This window comes from Platalea leucorodia (assembly GCF_965183815.1).
Source record: "Platalea leucorodia genome assembly, chromosome: 7".
Taxonomy (NCBI): domain Eukaryota; kingdom Metazoa; phylum Chordata; class Aves; order Pelecaniformes; family Threskiornithidae; genus Platalea; species Platalea leucorodia.
This window is the reverse complement of record NC_138829.1, coordinates 52,326,646-52,344,942: the sequence shown is the minus strand read 5'-3', so window position 1 is coordinate 52,344,942 and position 18,297 is coordinate 52,326,646. Positions and strand designations below refer to the sequence as shown.

The 18,297-nt window shown below is 38.1% G+C and overlaps 1 protein-coding gene across 20 annotated transcripts in view; it reads left to right on the top strand.

Moving 5' to 3' along the window:
- PPP6R3 (protein phosphatase 6 regulatory subunit 3) overlaps positions 1–16,090 on the top strand; it is a 73,502-nt gene extending 57,412 nt beyond the window's left edge. For 15 of the 20 annotated variants that reach the window (XM_082317771.1, XM_082317768.1, XM_082317772.1 and 12 more), the window contains 6 exons: positions 218–371; positions 1,738–1,844; positions 2,790–2,940; positions 6,415–6,537; positions 10,143–13,975; positions 14,532–16,085. In XM_082317771.1, coding sequence (XP_082173897.1) covers positions 218–371; positions 1,738–1,844; positions 2,790–2,940; positions 6,415–6,537; positions 10,143–10,194 — 587 coding nt within the window. In that variant the 3' untranslated portion in view covers positions 10,195–13,975; positions 14,532–16,085. Of the gene's footprint in view, positions 1–217; positions 372–1,737; positions 1,845–2,789; positions 2,941–6,414; positions 6,538–9,231; positions 9,354–10,142; positions 13,976–14,531 lie in introns of those variants that run through there. The other 5 variants (XM_082317775.1, XM_082317773.1, XM_082317774.1 and 2 more) reach the window with 4 other exon arrangements.
- Positions 16,091–18,297: the final 2,207 nt, after the last annotated feature.

The following is an 18,297-nucleotide window of genomic DNA, read 5'->3' as shown; positions in this document are numbered from 1 at the left end:
TTTAAAATTCTGCCTTGCTAGCAGAATTTCCCTTTTAGGGAATGCATTCATTTTTTAACAATACATAGAGGATTCTTCTGCATGTGCTTTAAAGTCTAGTTATGAATTTTGCTGCTCATTTTGGAATGTACATATAGAGAATCAGTGTGTTAGGCATATGTGCATTCATGTTCTTTATTTAAATTTGTTCCTAATGAACTTGTTGATGGTTTTTCAGCACCAAACTGGTCAGCTAACTTTGATGTACCCATGGAGACTGCACATGGTGCCAGTCTGGATTCTGTTGGGTCTGATGTGTGGAGTACAGAAGAACCTATGCCAGCAAAAGAAACTGGCTGGGCTTCCTTTTCAGAGTTCACGTCCTCTTTGAGGTAAGAGTGTTAGTGGTTCAGGGCAGGTTCTTGACTACTAAATGTAATGGCAGCTGCCATTTGGTTTCCTTGGGCTGTCCATCTCTACCTGTGTTGGTAGTGTTCTGGTGGAATACAAGGTGTGTAGTGTCTGAAGGGCCCCATGTGTTATAACAGTATGTCTTTGTATGATCTACCTCATAGCAGGCTTTTGTAGGATGGGTGGATCCTAGTGTGTCATTGTTTTAGAGGGTTTTTAAAGAATATTTGGGTCCTTTAATACTGGTCTCTGACCAGAATTTGGGCAGTGATATTTTTATTTTTCGCTGTAGACTGAACCCAGTGAAGGGTTGAACGTGAACTGTTGAATGTAAAGGTCATAAAATGTCTTTGATGATTCTGTTTCATGGATGTTATAAAACAAGTAGGTTTGGTTTGTTGTCTTGTTTTTTTGTTTTGTTTTGTTTTTTTTTCCTGAAAACTCATGTGGTTATGCAGCTGTGATACCTAGGTTAGGCAGTTCTGCACTATTTTGAGAACGCCCTGAGATACGCTTTACTTTCTTGGCTTGAACTCTACATAGAAAAATAACTGAAGTCCTCTAATCATATAGATGTAAATTTTGAGTTCCCAATACTAGCAGTCGAGAACTGATTCTTTCTCCAGACAGAAGACTCTTCCTTTTATCTATCTGGCTCTCAGTTGTCTGTCTGGGCATTGAACAGCTCGGACATAAAAGTACGATTTTTCAAACATAAAACAGTGTATTGTTTCATGCTTGAGGCAGGTAAGTTGATAACAACATAATTATGGGTTTAGAAAATGAAGACTTGGAGTTGCCACATTTGTGGATAGAAAAGACATTATTCTATAAGTGATGGGAAGTGTTTCAAGTGGCCAAATCTTGTCTTTTGAGTTCCTTCAGAATGAAAAACTTGTAGCTATACTGCGTATATGATTAAGTAGTAAAATCACTTCCGTAGTGGATGATGAGGACTGCGTTGGCAGTCTCAACAGAGAACCATCTTTCAAGTTGCAAAGAGTGCATTTAGAAAGTCGTTTAAAAATGGAAACACTACAGGGAGCCAGGGATACTTGTGTGCCTTATTTACCAGGAACATGTCCACTACTGCTTGTAATCAAACTAAATAAAACAAGTAGAAATAAAACCACCACCAAACATATACTCAGTCAGGTCAGTTCTGGTGGATTTTGCATTACTAAACTTCTGTTTAGCATGTCTTCCCAAGACTCTTACAAAAAAACTTCTTGTCATTCAGAGTTCTAGACCTCATAGCTTTCATACAGATCTAAAAATACTGTTTTAAGAACATTTCATTCTGCTATTCAGAAATATTTCTAAAGCTTTTTTACTTTGTATTTGAAGCTCAAAAGATTCCTTAAGAAGTAATTCTCCTGTGGAAATGGAAACGAACACAGACCCAATTGATCCCTTGAGTGCAAATGTAACTGCTCTTGGAACACAGCTAGAGAGTAAGTACACAGCATTCGGAAATGCAAACAGATTGATTTTAAGAGTTGTACCGGAGAAAGATCTCCCTGAACTTTAAAATTTAGGTTTCCAGAGACCTCTCATCTGCCTCTGCTGCTGTTCCGCCAGGTAATGAAAATGACTTGTCAATTTCTGAATGATTTAAAATAGTTGACTGTTTGAAACAGGAGCCAGTGTTACTGTTATCTCTAAAAAGCCTGCACATCAGGAAGAGAAAAGCATTACAAAGAAGCTAAGTGTGTTCTTTTAGAGAATCCTCACCTGTGTCAGCACTTAGTTAGCTGAGCTGATGCCCGAGAAGAGTGGTAGCCTCTAGTTTCTTCCTATGTGGCAATAGGCCAGTAGCCTCAACATGTTCAAATTTCCCCTTCCTGCTCATTCGTTTCCAAGTTACCTTTACTGTGCGTGCACTAATTCTTTCTTCTACATGTATGAACTGGTTAAAGGCCAAACGTGCTAATTAGCTTTTTGTATGTATTATTAACAGACAGAACAAGAAGTGCAGATGAGAAGTCCAAGGGGACTGGACTTCCCAAAAGCTTGTCTGTATTTGGAAACTTACTGTCAAATTTGTACTGTGTGGGCTTGTGTAATGAATTTGACTGTACAGAAAAATAATACATGACTATAATCCTACTAAAGTCTCGTTCAGGCAAACCTGTTTCAGTAACCATTGTCAATCTAAATCACTAAGTGGCTTGCAAAATGGGAAAAAAATAGTTATGGAATGTGATTTTTCCTTAAGCTATCTGTAAGAAGTACTTATGTGTATAGTGGGGGTTGCAGAAAGGTGACTTTCTCTGTAAAGAAGAATTCAAGAAGTGTACAAAACTGCAAAAATATCATTCTGGTTATATTGGCTTATATGCTTGCTCATGAAATAAAGACATAACCAGTCATATACTAAATTACTTCTATATATCTAGCCCCAGGAAGTGTTGCTATGGAGGCCAGCTCAGATGGAGAGGATGATGTAGAAAATGCAGATAAGGTAACTGAAACAGTAATGAACGGCAGCATGAAGGAGACACTGAGCCTTACTGTAGATGCTAAAACTGAAACGGCTGTTTTCAAAAGGTGAGAATACCTATTTATTGGCTTCCTACCCTTGTAAAATAAACACTGTTGATGGAACACTACATGTAATCAAAAAAAGTTCTTTGCAAGTGATAATTCCTGAAGCTTTAACTAGAAACCTTCTTCCACAGTAATTGTTTTGAAATTTTACTTGCAGTTAGTTACTATAACATGTCTTTCCATATCAAGCCTTAATTTTAATGGAAGATTATTAGTGGAAGACTGACTCAATAACTTTTTGACCCTGATGCACGTTATTGTGCATTTTTTTATGTACAATTATTCTTTTAACATACAGTTAATTGCATGTCAAAGCTAAGCTTTTTAAATTTTGCACAGAATTGTTAGATTTGGATTGGAGTTCCATCCCTCTAATCCAGGAGGATGGAGGACAGAAGTTGAAGGCCAACCAGGCACTCCTCTTGAGAGTAACTCCTGAGACATTTGGGGTGATCACTGTTGGTGGTATGGATGATAGTGTCATATCTGTTCTGGACTACAGGTGGCACATAGAATTCTAGAATAACCGGAAGAACAAACTCCTTAATCTTGGTATTTGCTGATACAAAGTGTTTGATTCAGGAATAACAGTCTTACAATATGGTTATATCCCATATTACATATATCCACATGGCATCCTTTTATGGGAGTAAAGCATACTTCCATTTTGTCTACTTGAGATCTCGTCTACTAAGATCTTGTGATCTTAGATTTAATGATCAAGTGTTTTTTATTTAGTATCAAATCTTTATGTAGGGAAACAGAGGCTACAAACAGTGTGACCTGCAAAAATAATTTTGCCTTTGTTAATTGGAGCTGCCTTTATAAATTGAAGCTCCCCTGCCCCCATCTTGGCAAATCAGAACATAATGCTAGCATTTTGGCATGCAAGCCTCTTCTCATTCTATTAGAATAATTTCCTAGTATCTGTCCCTATTCTAGCTTTAAATACTGAAAAGAAATTGTTTGTATGTCTTGGAAGTTGTTTAAAAAAATTCCAGTCCATTTCAGTAGAAAAAAACTTCCCAGCGCTAATCCTTATATTTCCCTTCTTTTAAATTCATTTTACTTTGTCCTGTTAGTGGTAGTAGATAAGTGCTATATTCGTTTTGGGTGGTTCAGGAATTGAAACGTAGCAGCTTTCAGTCACTCCTGCTTCCATCCTTTTGATTATTGAAGCAATAAATAACAACTCTAATCTCTTTTGGCACCTGACTTAACTTCTGATGTTTTTCAGTATGGAGGAGGGAGCATTTATGGCTGCACAGCACTTCTAAATCAAATGGCATTGTTAGAGGAATTGAACCAAAGCAGTTTAGAGGAGGATTGTGACTCAGTGTGGACTGATGTGGCATGGAACCATAGTGCCTTGCTGACTTAGTAAATGATGCATCTGCTCTCCAGTTTATTCTGTATTTTGGGGAATGCTTTTATATGGTCTGCACTCCTATTGTGTTAGATGTTTGCAGTTGGATTTAGTCATCCATGGTGTTTATAGGCTTCTCCTTAAACTGCTTTAGTTCACACACACTTTAAAGTTCTGTGACTTCTGATACTGGTGCAGAAACTAACATGAGGAGGCAGCATGTGGTGGCAGTTGCCACCTGCCTTCGTGGAATTACCTGCTTGAGCTGTGGAGTAAACACTTCAATTCTTGTAGTTAAAAGGACAGAGGTGCAAAAGGAGGCAATATCATAGAATCGCCCAGGTCAGAAGAGACCTCAAAAGATCATTTGGTCCAACCTTTAGTGAGAAGGGGAGCCTAGATGAGATTATCTAGCACTCTGTCCAATCGCATCTTGAAAACCTCTAGCAATGGGGACTCTGGGATCTTGATTTGGAAAGGGGAGATTAAGGAAATGTAGGAGGAGGCTGAAAGGTGAGGTCTTAAATATGGAGACTGTTGTACTCTGGTAGAGATATGTGGCCTCATACTGAGTCAATGCTCACGTGGCTTTCTTTAAGCCAACTTTTAAATATGCCAGAACAACAAATGGGAGAGAAAAGTAGTACTTCCTTTGGAAGAAATATCTAAAACAATGCTAAAAAAAAAAGTCTAGATTAAGGGACAATTAGAGTAGCAAGAGGAGGTCCTACTCTGGCCTGTGTACCTGGCAAAGTGGGTGCTTGAGCACCCAAGTTTTATACAAGTGTCTGCTAAGAGAAAATTGATGGTGTTGAAAGCAATGTTGAAGGGAGGAGGAGCATCATAAGAATAGTAGTTAATTTGTGGAAAGCTGCAAAGGACAAAAATGTCATTTCTGGATTGAGTTCAAAATGGAGAATGAGAAGGGAAGAATGATAGCAGAGACTACCCCTTTTTAAAAAATAAAAAAATTAGGAGGGCAGTTGTGATGGTGACAAATATTTTATTTTGAACAAATACAAAGAGTTTCAAGGCAAATGAGATGGCGAGATCAGATGGGGAAACCTGGATCTTGATGAGAGACTGCAATGCAAAAGACAATATTTTTAGGATATATATTTATGCAGATATAAGGAGGCGTGGGAGGAAAGAGAAAGATTCATTGAAATTTAAAGGATCCATTGAAAGGAGAACTATAAGAACAGGAAGAAAAATCAGCAGAGGAGAGTGGCTTTAAAATGTTCCTGACTTCTTGCATAAATAGATTTGTTGCCACAGAGGTATAAGATTGATGTTTGTGTCTACTTCAGAGCTACCTTATAACTCTCTCTTGCAGGTATATGGTCAAATTAGTATTTTAGTGCACTCATAATGGTGTGGCTGAGGTGGGAGAGGGTGGAATAGAGAGGCAGAAAAGCTTTGATTTAGAGGCAAAACACAAGTATTTGTTTGCTAATGACTTTTGAGGCTGCCTATTTACATAGTAATGTCTTGTATAGTGTAAGCATACTGCTTTTTCACTGAACTGTTTGGTTTTGTCTCTGAGAGGAAGTTCATGAAACAGATTGGGCTGCAGTCTTAGTACTGCATAACCCATACATTGTACTTCCCTGTGGAGTTTTTAGGGAGTTAAATAAAGATGGTGATGAGTTAATGATTCTGCTTATGTGTTTCATGGACAGACTTTATTAATGCCAGTTTCTGAGGGAATCTTGAATTTCTTTTATACTTTCTTCCATTTTTTGCATACTTCTGGCTTCAGAGTGTTGAAATCGTATCGGTATGTATAGTAAAGGATCATGACTGTGATTGTTACTGCTTCAGGAATCACACACATTCTTTATTTCCTTTTTGGTCTTATTTGTAATCCTGCCTGTATTTCCTGCCCTTTTATCCAGTCAAGTTTTAATGGACATAAACACCGGTGTGTTATTAGGTGTTCGTAAAGTCTAGAGCCATGTGCTTGATCTTCATGTTGCAATCATAACTTAAAATCCATTTGCATGTGAAATATGGACCCGCCTCCCAGTTTTCTCCCATTGCCTGAAATTTCCCTATAAGTAAACTTAAAAACTAAATAACTTCTTTTCCTTTTTTTTTTTTTTAAGTGAGGAAGGGAAATTGTCCACCTCACAGGATGCTTCTTGTAAATATGTAGTAGAAGAGAATGCAGAGGTTGCAGAAGAGGCTCCTTCAGCTCTGCAGCCTCCTAACAGCAGTCCAGAACAGAGGTAACTGCATTCATGGATGCTTTCAATTCTCTAAATAGCAGTTTGTATATGTTTTTCTAATAGGATTGATCTGAAGAGATGAATGAATTCCTGTTAGTTATTACCTCTGAGTTTAGCTCCATCTAAACATGTGCTTGCATTTATTTTATAAAATTCTCACAAGTTATATTTTCTGTTGATTCTAAGACTCTTTGAGTTGTCAAAAATATTTTTTCCTTGTACTATTTGTCTTGCAGGGTGTTGCAAATATCCCTATTCTGTTTTGTGATATGTTACCAAGTTAGAATAGTGAATTGATACACTTATGAAAATTATGATTAAAAAAATACATTAGGGGAATAAGTTTGAGTTTGTCCTGAAAATTTATGTAAGTTAGGTCTACCAGTTTTTCATTCTGTATTCTATACTGCAAAACAGTTTGGGGGGAGTCCAGTAGTGCAGCTGTATGGAAAGGAAATGGTGCCTTAAGTCATGCTTGTTTGATTGTGAATCAGTTATTATTTGCACCCTTGTCTTCATCAGGTATTAATCTGAATACTTGTAGATTTGGAGAAGACTTTTCAAAGTACGTAAATTATTTGTTTCAAATAAAACTTGTCTGAAATATGGAGCAGCCTGGATTGCTCAGCATACTTATTGGAGGAAAGTAAAAAAAACAAAAACAAAAAACAAAAAAAAAAACAACCACACAAAAAACCCCACATTTTTCTTTGGCAGCTTGGTTACTATTGCAGTCTTGGAGAACAGTAATTCTGGATACAATTCTGGGGGGACCACCACCAAACAGAGGAAGTTTCTCTTGCATAAATTTGTTTCTCTTAAATTGTCAGATAGTACTGCTTTCTCCAAAAAAAAAAAGGCATTTGGCAGTATTTCTTCTGTTTCATTTCCTGTTGAAGTACTTGTTTGGGGGGAGGGGGTGGTGCCTCACAAGTTACAATGGTATGGAAACATACACAATCAACTTGTAAGTGTAGTATGGCTTCACCAAAATCAAATGCATATAGGGTGACATTAATCACCAAATGTTAGAAATGCTTAATGCAGATGTTTCATACCTGAGCTAGTTTCTAGACTAGTCAGAGCAGGATTCGTCTTTCTCTTAAAAGCCTAAAACAATGAAGAGTTTAAAGTACGTGAGAAGATTTCCACCCTTGAAGGCAGTATTCAGTGAAGACCTTGCTCTGGAACTTGGGTATTCATAAGTACTTTAAAATTAATATCTAGGCAAGAGTTTACTGGTTTCCTAGCAGAGCTAATGGCTTGTTGAACATCAGGTGCAATCCCACAGGCTTGATTCTTGGTGTTAAGGCAAAGGGTGATAAGCTGCCATTTCCTGTTTTAGATATAATTCAGGGGTGCCCAGAGGAACTGTGCTGTCTCAAAGAAAACCCTTGTAAAAGGAAAACCTAAATGTGTATTTACTAAACCCTGAGTAATCCATAGGGTCTGCTCCTCTTCCTGCAGGGCAGGTCTTGGGGGGTCAGAGCTGTGCATGCTGCCTTATTGTTGGGGAGCTGAGGATGTTCTGAATGGGAGCATGTCCTCAAGGGAGAGAGGATTTTGCTTAATTAAAAACAATTCCAGGAGTCACTTTTGCCTTGCAGTATAAACAGGGGTATGATTCTGAAAATCAATATTCAGAATATATATATATACACACACACACATATTTTCTGAATATGTGTTTAACTAGTTGTTTTAGTAGTTTAAAAGCTGTTGTGTTTCTTGACTTGAATAGATTTTAAACTATTACTAGAGAAACGTGGTGTTTCTCACACAAATCCTGTGAAAGAAGTAATCATTTTTAAGACTCTGTGGATGCTATATTATATATCTAGCTTTCTAGTGAAGACAAGATTGAATTGCTTTTGTAAGCAAAGATTTAGAATATAGCTCTACATACAACACAACTCTACTGCGTGTTCTGATTATACTGTTTGCAGAATAAGAAAGATGCAAGCATGTTTGACAAATTTAGATTCTGGTTTTTAGACTTGTTTATGACTTAGTATGTCTTACCTCTGTGGTACTGCGTGTTATGCTAAAACACTGCTACTTACCTTTTCCTGTAAGCCAGAACTTTCTACTCTGCATAAATTCTATAAATTTAATCAAGAAGTGGATTCTAATCAGAAAAAAACTAACCCTGTATACTTAGTTAAAGCGGGAAACCCAGAAACTGTTTTTCATAGCCTCTTCTATATCTGGAGTTACTGTTTTTATCAAGACAATATTTTTAATGCTGATAAGCATTAAATTGTAGGTCTTTGGGTACTAGGTGATTGCTTTTGAGTTGCAGGAAATCTCAAACTGTTTTCATTGAATCCAGCTGGCTTAAGTGAAGCTCAGTACTTTCTCTAAAGGTGGCTGTCACAGCAGATCCTCATATAAGCGCAGTATAATATCAAGATAAACATAATTGTGCTTTTGGGGCTCCATGCATGTATGACTAGTGGGAGGAGTCCCCTAGGTAGGTCTTTGGCTGGTGGCCAGCAGTAGTAATCTCTGCTAGGAGCCCTGTTCTGTTACGGACTTTTTTCCAGTTAGTAAGTGACTTACTGCTGTGCGGACTATCAGGCTTCCTGTCCATGCAGCACTTGTTTCTTACCTTCCAGGTTTCTCTAAAACGTGTTTACTTTTGTCTAGTGCTGACTGTCTTTTGTCTAATGTGTACATATTTTTTTTAAAAAGTGTTTTTAGAGCTTAGCAGCCAAAGACTTAGCTAGGGGACTCCTCCTGGTCATGTGCATGTAGAGCACGGACCCAAGAGTGGCTTCTCTGTGATGTACACCATCAGAGAACAGGAGTTACAGGTAACTTTTCTCATGTGTAGTTCCAAATGGTATTTATATTCTTTAAGGGAATCTTCAAATGTGTTCAGTAGACTTGCACTGAACGGAAGTTGAGATTTTTTGCCTTTGCTTGCAATTCTTAATGTTCTCATGCGCCACTGATTTGATCTCCTTGTTAGTTCAGAGCAATTGAGCCCACGTTTACACTAAACTTTTTATCTGGAAATGTGTATACTGTTATTGTTTTCACTTTTGCAGGTTTGCTCCTTATTTTCCTGTATACTTCCTGAGCTTTTCATGCTAATGGACTGACATTCAAAGTATTTGTGAAATGGCAGTTGTAGATTAGATTAGTAACTAAAGCAGTTTTTTTAAGACACTGTTGTTTGTTCTGTTGTCTTAGCTGCTTACTTTCAAATGCAACCTTAAATACCTCTGGTATCACATTTCACCTTGCAGAATAAGATTTGGAGAAGAAATGTGCTTTTTATTAGTGATTCTCTTGGGGAGATATCACATCTCTAGAGATCACTTAGTAGCTCAGTTAATAAAGATCAAACACTCTTCAATGGTGTGCTCAGTTAATTAAAGTGCTATGCTTAATTAGGCAATAAGGACTCCAGAAATGCTGGACTCTAGAAAATAAATGGGATGAGCATGTTATTAGCTAGTGTTTCCTCTGTTCAACTCGGGGGTCACACTACACATGATCTGGGGTAGTTGGTTTTGGGGGGCTTTTTTGCACCTATGCGAATTTGTTTTGGACGCTTCTTGTTTCTTGTATACTTACATCTTTTTTTGGCCTCTTAGGACTGATCAGCCCAGCCATTTAGGAGAGGCATCTGTTAATGGCCCTGTATGATGTGTGATGTCTGCTACCTTGGCTGAAGAAAATGAACTGATATCCAGGTGTTTGAGTGTTTCTTGAGGATTTCATCTAGACCCTGTTGAAGCCAGTCACTGCTGCACTAATTTCGCAAGGGATCAGGACCAGCAACATTTATATTCTAGATTTTAGGACATTGTACAGAAATTCATAAGTGTAAAAATATTGCACATTGAGAAATACCAATAATTTTTGCGTATGTTTATATTGTATTGTTCTAAATAATGGGTGGCCTGTGAAATAAGATCCTGCTACCCATATAATGATGACAGTAGTGTTACTATAGTTAAAATGGCTGTAAGAATAGTTTTATAAAAAAGTGAATACACAAATCTAATGTATTTGAGACATAACTATTTGACGATTAGTGTGACCAAAGTATTTAGCAGTTTTCATACATTTTTTCACCTTGTAAAAAGAAAAGAAAAAAATGAATTCATGTTTCTTCTGAAACTGAAATGCCCTATAAATGTTATTTTGGTTGTTTTAGCTTACAAAAGTGATTTAAATAAGAATTTTTTGGTGTTCAACATTTTACAAGTTTTTTAATTGGTAATTGTTTTCTGTATTGTTTAAAACAGATCAAAAATGTAAGTCTATTGGTAGAGATTTTAAGTATTTATTGCTACTACTTAGTTGACAAATTGATGTTACTGTAAAGCCATATGTTCTGTTAAGTCTTGTTTGCTTGAAACAATACCTTACAGGTGAAACACTAGAATATTGGAAGTGCACATGGCTTGTTGTGTTTAAGTGATTCACCTGCCTTTTAACCCATTCACCAAAATTTAGTTTGATACCAAGCATTATACAATGGAACATTTCAGAACAATCTGCGTATTTAAAATGCTATAATCCTTTCAGACAAGTCAAGTAAATGAAATGCCCGTGCTGCTAATGTAATTACAGTACATGCATTTTAAAAGTATATAGTGTTTTTAATACAAATTTTGGCAGCAGAGCATGTTAATTGTTACTTTCACTGTACTGATCTGTGTGAGGCTTTCATTTGTATGTTCTAAACCAGTTTTTTTCACAGCTGGTTTGTGTATATATATATAGTGATTATGGAAACTAATTCTGTGTAATTTATAATTTTCTATGTCAGTGTAAAATTCCAACAGCCTTCTCAAACAAACAGAAGCAATATACCATATATTGCCACATTGTCTGGTGAAAGGGTTAAAGTACTTCACCTCCTGCACTTTTAGATGCAAATCCATTTTTGTTTCTGTAATAGTTATATTCATTTATTTTTTACATCATTTGTTTTCCTGACCAGTATTGAAAGCCAAAAGGATACTCTAAACAATGGCCAATGATTTATTTTAGAAGGCATCCCAAGCAACGTGCCTAAACATTACATTGCATACAGAAATAAAAAAAAAAAAAAAAAAAAAAAACAAACAAACCATGGATAATGGCATTGCCCTTATTGCTTCCTCTTGCATTTTCTGCAGCAGATTCCAGTGGCACTCGTCATTGTAAATTGTTAAAAACTGATCAGTTGTGTGAAAATGGAGGGGAAAAAACATCGTAGGTGGACTTGGTAACTGTGGTTGCCCTTTTATTTGTACTTTATAAATGATGGAATCAAGTCAGTTTCTAAGTTGTTTCTTCTTCAGTTCAGATTTACTTCCAGATCACCTTGACCAAAAATGTTTTGTATATTAGCTTTAAGGTTGGCAGCTGTCCTTTTATCACTTTCTGATCTGTTATTGAACAAGAAGTTTTAGAAACAGAACCACTCATTTCAACACATGAATTGTAATCCAAGTGGAAATTCCAAATACAGGAGAGCAGTGTGTTAACTTACATAAGTTTGACATTTATAAGGGATAAAACTTTTGTCCTTTCCAGTGGAGCTATTTGTCCCTTGCTAACAAGTTGAATTAACTAGCTACATAGCCATGAAACCTGAAGGAGATACTGGCAGCAAATTGGTTGAAACTGTATTTCAGCCCTGTTGACTGCAGTTCAGCGAAGTCTTCTAGTATGCTGGCCTTCCTTGTGTTAATGAATTGTTGTATCAGTCCACTATCCAGCTCATACTGAGCTCAAAATTGAAAAGGGGAAGTATTTTGTCCCCCTTCCCTCCATTCCTGATAGGTACTATCAGTTAAGTTGAGGTGTGAGAAGTGGTGGTGAGTGGAATTCACCCTTCAGTGTAGTTTGCCTTCTAATTAAAGGGTGCAATAGAGGTAAACTAGGTTGGTTTACCTGATGCTGATTCCAGTGGTCTTGAGGGTTCTTTCTTACTATTGCATTTATTGCTAGTTTTAACAGCTTGTGTGGGAGTTAAGCCTGGGTTTTAACCTAGAGTTGATGTAGTGTGAGCTTGTTCTGAGGAGGTGTAGGGTGTGTTTTACCCACTGACTGTATTACTTGTACAAGGAATCCTGTGCTTGAAGGGAAACCTTTGGAGGTGTGTTTTTGGGGGGGTGTATGGGTTTGTGTACACACACCCACGCCCACACACACCTTTTGCCATCTTTTGCCAACACTTTATGCTGCTCACATAGGCTTACGAAGGTTTGGAGAGTTCTTCAAGTTTGGAGAGTTCTTCTGAATGGCTGTGTTACCCAACCTGTTTAATCAAATTTGACTTGCATGCAATGGAATTTATGAGTTATCTTTATTAAAAGATATTTTAATGCATTTGTGAGATGGACTAAAGTCTAATACCTTTGTACAGGTTTGACTTCCTACATTGTATTTAGCAGCAGTTAGGATGAAATAAGCTTGCTTTGAATGGCTCGTACTGAATATATGCATTGCCACATTTCACAATGCTCTTTGAAATGGCTAGATGCTTGGTCACTTGAAACTGAGGAATAGTGATGTCGGTTGATATCAAAGGGCAATGGATTTAACCCTCAGGACTTCTATGGTAAAGTATTTTTACTCAAGCAAGAGTATGTTGCAAAAGTGGCTAGACCAGCAATACATGCAATATCTCATTGCCTCTTCAGACCTGTGTTTCTGTTACCTGGCAGAGTGGATGAATCATGCCTTCTTGACCAGTTAAACCATTATTTTTAAGTATAAGCCTTGTACTAGATTTTGTAGTAAGATTATTCCATTTAAGTAAAAGTGTAAGCCGTCATTTTGACTAATGTTATTATTAATTAAGCAGGCATTCCCCCTCTTCAGTGAGTTGACAGGTAGTCACTGAGAAGACAAACAGTATAGTTGAAACAATCTCATTATATCATTGTAAACACAACCCAGTGTGACCATGCTCTTGAGTGAAACCTACCTTCTTTCTCCTGTTAAGCCTTGTATCTACCTCTTGAAAACAGAGTTTTCTGTATTGTCGTCTGCATACTCCTGTGGAAACTTACTGTGACATTCATTCTTTGTGTGAGATCCACTGAGGAGTTATGAAAGACTTATGAGGAAGATGAATCAGGTTGTTACTATGATTAATTATAAACTTGTCTTACTGTTTAAATTAGCTTTAATTTCCTTGGAGATTGTTTTGTTTTCTGACATACATCTTATACAGTAAAACCAGGAAGTATTTATTGTACATAACTGATGGCTCTACTAATATACTTAAACAATCACTTCTGACTGTCTCATAATAAATAGTGCTTTGTCTAGTGTAGTATAAGTGCTTCAAGTTTCATTATAAAAGTGTCTGTATTGTTTCCCAAACCAGGATGGAAAATGGAAGTTAATGCAGCAGCAACAAGCCTTTTTTGTGAAGTTTTTAACTTCTGTCTTTTAGTTTCTGCATCTTACTTCCTAACAGGTAAGGATTTGGCATCCTTCTGTTCCGTTATTGTTTGAATATGTAAGGTTACAGCATGGAGAAAGACTAAGGCAATAAAATTAAAATAAAAAAATACTCTTAGCATAAAAATAGAGGCATCTTCCTGCCTGCTTCAGCTAGGACAGTTCATGAAATCTTCTGGACTTGCCCAGACCTCACTTGGCTTTCTGGTTCAAATTGTTCCAAGCCTGTGATTTGCCCTGTGGTTGGTCTTGGTTAATGACTTCTGTGTAATTATGCTTCTCTTAATGACATCACGGGGGAGTCAGTGTGTGCTTCTTACTCTTCTGCCACAAGCTGAAGCAGTAACGAGAACTGAACTTTACGTTGTGTTTTGCTAGTAGTATCTTTCAGAATTTCTCTCTCATAGATGAGTCTGGGCTTAGTGTTTTTTTCCATTGTGTCTTTTTCCATTGGAGAGGGGAACTTTTTCTGCATTTTTATTTTCTCTAAATTGGTAAGTACCTTGCAAAATGAGGTAGGATTCCCCTTAGTTCATCTTTAAGTAGCTTAAGTACTGTAATTCTGATTCTAGGACCTTCTTCAGAAGGAATGTTCTCCCTTCTCATTCTGGATCTCTTCTGCATGGTGTGGGTGCTTTCCTGTGATCTGTGTTCTCTGCATCTCAAAACATGGATTCTGAAGACTGTCACTTAGATCATGATTGCCTGTTGTCATACAGTTATTCAGAGTAAGAGAACCAAATTTTGCCTAGCTGTGGTTGAGCAGATTTTGTCACTCGTGTCTCATGAGATTCAACTTACCCATTTGCTCATGTAAAGTTTATCTGGTTGTCTCGCTACTTTAGTCTGTGGATGATAATTAGGTAGGTTGGTGGTTGATTCTCAAGGGCATAATAGAGATACTTCATTTTTTTCAAATGGAACCTGAACCTGTTAGTTACAGATCTGTTGGGACTGCTTTTGAACTCCACTATGTGCTACACTTCCTGTCTTTCTTAGGGACGTTCTTCCCTTCCCCTCTTATCTACACCAGTTATCTGTCAAAGGTTGTCACAATTTCATCTTGGTGTCATGGTTTAACCCCAGCCAGCAACTAAGCGCCACCCAGCCGCTCGCTCACTCTCCCCCCCCCGGTGGGATGGGGTAGAGAATCGTAAAAGTGAGAAAACTCATGGGTTCAGATAAAGACAGTTTAATAGGTAAAGCAAAAGCCATGCGCACGCAAGCAAAGCAAGGAATTCATTCACTACTTCCCATTGGCAGGCAGGTGTTCAGCCATCCCCAGGAAAGCAGGGCTCCATCACGCATAATGGTTACTTGGGAAGACAAATGCCACCATGCTGAACGTCCCCCTTCCTCCTTCTTCCCCCAGCTTATGTACTGAGCATGATGTCATATGGTATGGAATAGCCCTTGGGCCAGTCTGGGTCAGCTGTCCTGGCTATGCTCCCTCCCAGCTTCTTGTGCACCTGGCAGAGCATGGGAAGCTGAAAAGTCCTTGACTAGTGTGAACACTACTCAGCAACAACCAAAACATCAGTGTGTTATCAACATTATTCTCATCCTAAATCCAAAACACAGCACTATACTAGCTACTATGAAGAAAACTAACTCTATCCCAGCTGAAACTAGTACACTTGGGTAATAGATTAACCTGGTTCTTTTGCCCAGGGCACTCAAGTCTGCCTGCATACATTGCAAATAAAACCTGCTTTTCCTTACATCAAACAGAATGAAGTGTTTGGAAAATCTCTCTGCTATTTTTTCAAAGGAAAGATGCGAAGCGTTGACTGTCTTCTACTGGTTCTTGTATCAGACAATGGCACAAGATTGCTAAGATAAGCCTACTGTCTCTGCTAAAACTCAAGTGACCTTGTTTCTGTTGTTGGGGTTCTCCAGAGCACCTTTCCTGCTATATCCTTATGGAAACACTTGTTGTTAATGCTGTATTTGTTAAAAAGGGTTGTTCTTCAGTAGTCACAGCTAAACCATCATTCTGAAGTGTGCTTTGACATGAGAAGGGTTCTGCTTTGGAGTGAGCCATAGTGGACTGTGCATATTGATCAGCCAGCATTCAAATGAGGAAAGGTAGTAACTAGGAATTGTGAGATGTTCATGGGACTATGGGGTCCTGTTCTTTTTTTTGTAGTCCCTTCAGAATTAAGTAACTTGAAAAGATAAAAGGGCTGAGGAAGTGTGCAGCTCTTTTTTTTTTTTAATGCTGGTACTGTGCACGTCTAGTTTGAAATACTCTAAAGACAAGTCTCTGAACTTGGGAAGTGGTGGGTGACTTCCTGATGACTAAATTGTTTCCAGTGTGTTATTTACATGATTCATACATAAGTCATAGTGATTGCTATGTCCAAGCACTTAAGACAATTTTTAACTAAGCTGTAGAAATAAATATATAGAGAGAGGTACACACTGGTGTGCGCACACATCAATGGATGGGATATATTCTCTTAGCACAGCCAGCTGCAGTGTGCATGGTGCGTTTCCTAAATGCACTGAACTGTAGAATGCTAGGAAGAAGAAAGAGGTACTTGTGCATATGGTACAGCACATTCTGAAGCACTTCAGTAAATATAAAATGTTTTTAAGCTCCTGTGTCTGCACATGTAGACACTATCAGTGGTCTCCGGCCAGCCTGAGTGTAATTTGACAGGAGGAGCAACCGGTGCCTCTGGTTTTTGAGGCCAACTTCAACTTTTGTCAAAGAGGATTTCTCTGCTTTTCTCATAGTCCAGCTACTTGATATATTTGAGCCCTTTTGCTGACATGTTTATAACTTCACAGAAACCGAGGCAAGAATTTGTATTTGTGATTATTGAATCGGCACTGCCCACTTCAGCCAAAAGTGGTTCATCTGTAAACTTGTACTGATGCTGTTAATAGATTAACTGCTATGCTTCTGCATGCTGCATTAAATTCTTCTCGATACAATGGTGAGATCTAGCTGCTTCAGCAACTGTCACCGATACTATCCTCAAGAACACGCTGACAGGTTGACTGCAGCTTTGAATTTGGTGTTGCACAGATGTAAACCATCATAATACCCTGTGTGAGAAAGTTAGGGTGTCTCTGATGTGGTGGAACAAGCCTCCAGCTGCTCTAAGGAGTGGTCTAATGCATCCTGAAAACAGTCCAAAGGAAGTAAACTCACCTAGGTTGTTACCTGCTGTTCATTAGGAGCTTCCTGGTCTCTGCTGGAGGAACAAATTGCCCTCGACTTTGCATTAAGTCCAGAGAACAGTGGCTCCAGATAGCGCATGCAGGACCTCCTGCCCCCAGCCATCCCCATGTCTGAGCTGAGCAGGCTGCACAGAAGGGTCTTTGCAGATGACTCAGCTCTGAAGGAAGCTTTCTTCATATGGTAAGTCTCCAAGTATGATGTAGAACAGAGTATCTCAGAAAAAGGCTTTCATTGTAAAACTAGGTGCAGGTTAATGGTTGTGTTTAAGCTTGAATTTGCATATGAAGCTGCTTGGTGCTCTTTCATCTGAGCTACTCTCCAACATCCTATTCTGTCAGATGAGGAAGTACGGACTATGTTCGAAATTATTAAGTGACCAGTTCCTTCAGTGAGAGGGGTAGCTGCTACTTCCAAATGCATTCTTGTGCCAAGTGTCTGGAGAGGAATAAGGAAAGTGGTGTTGGGGTAGTCTGACAGATACATACAGAAACTAGATCCCCCAGTTAGACTGAAATGTATTTATTAGGAGTAAGAAATTCTTCATGTTCACAAATGTGTAAGGTCTGTCACCAAAAGGTTATAGGTAGGCAACAGAATCAAATGGGAAGATCATCTCTATTGCACATGTCAAGGTACTGGCTTGAAAGAAAGCAAGCAGATAAATGATGAAGTTAAGCTTTGAGGGTAGGGGAAGGGGATTCAGAGTTCGTAATCTCAAGCAAGGTCTTGTTTCTCTTTAGTCATTGCAACACTTAAGTGAGCTAGAAAAAGAAGGTTAAATCTTTCTAGCTGGCTAACTGCCTGTAAAATAAAGAACTGTAAAAAAGAACCTCTGAATGGCCTTGTGCTCCTGGGAGAATTTTGTTCAAATAGTTCATGGCCACGATGCCTGTGTCAAGTCAATTGTGAGGGAAAAAGATGAAGTTGTGAATTGCACTAGAAGAAAGAAGTAGGATGCACAATAACTGAATCCTCTGAATAAGTTGTTAATAGGAAGTCACAATTTATACTGATGGTGTGAGCTGAGTATTATGTATTGAAATCTGACCCTTTGGAATGTGAAGATTCAGAAATGGAAATGATTGCTGCTGCTAGACAAAAATTACAAGGTGGTTAGTTTTCTGTTGACATCAGTTGTCTTAAGA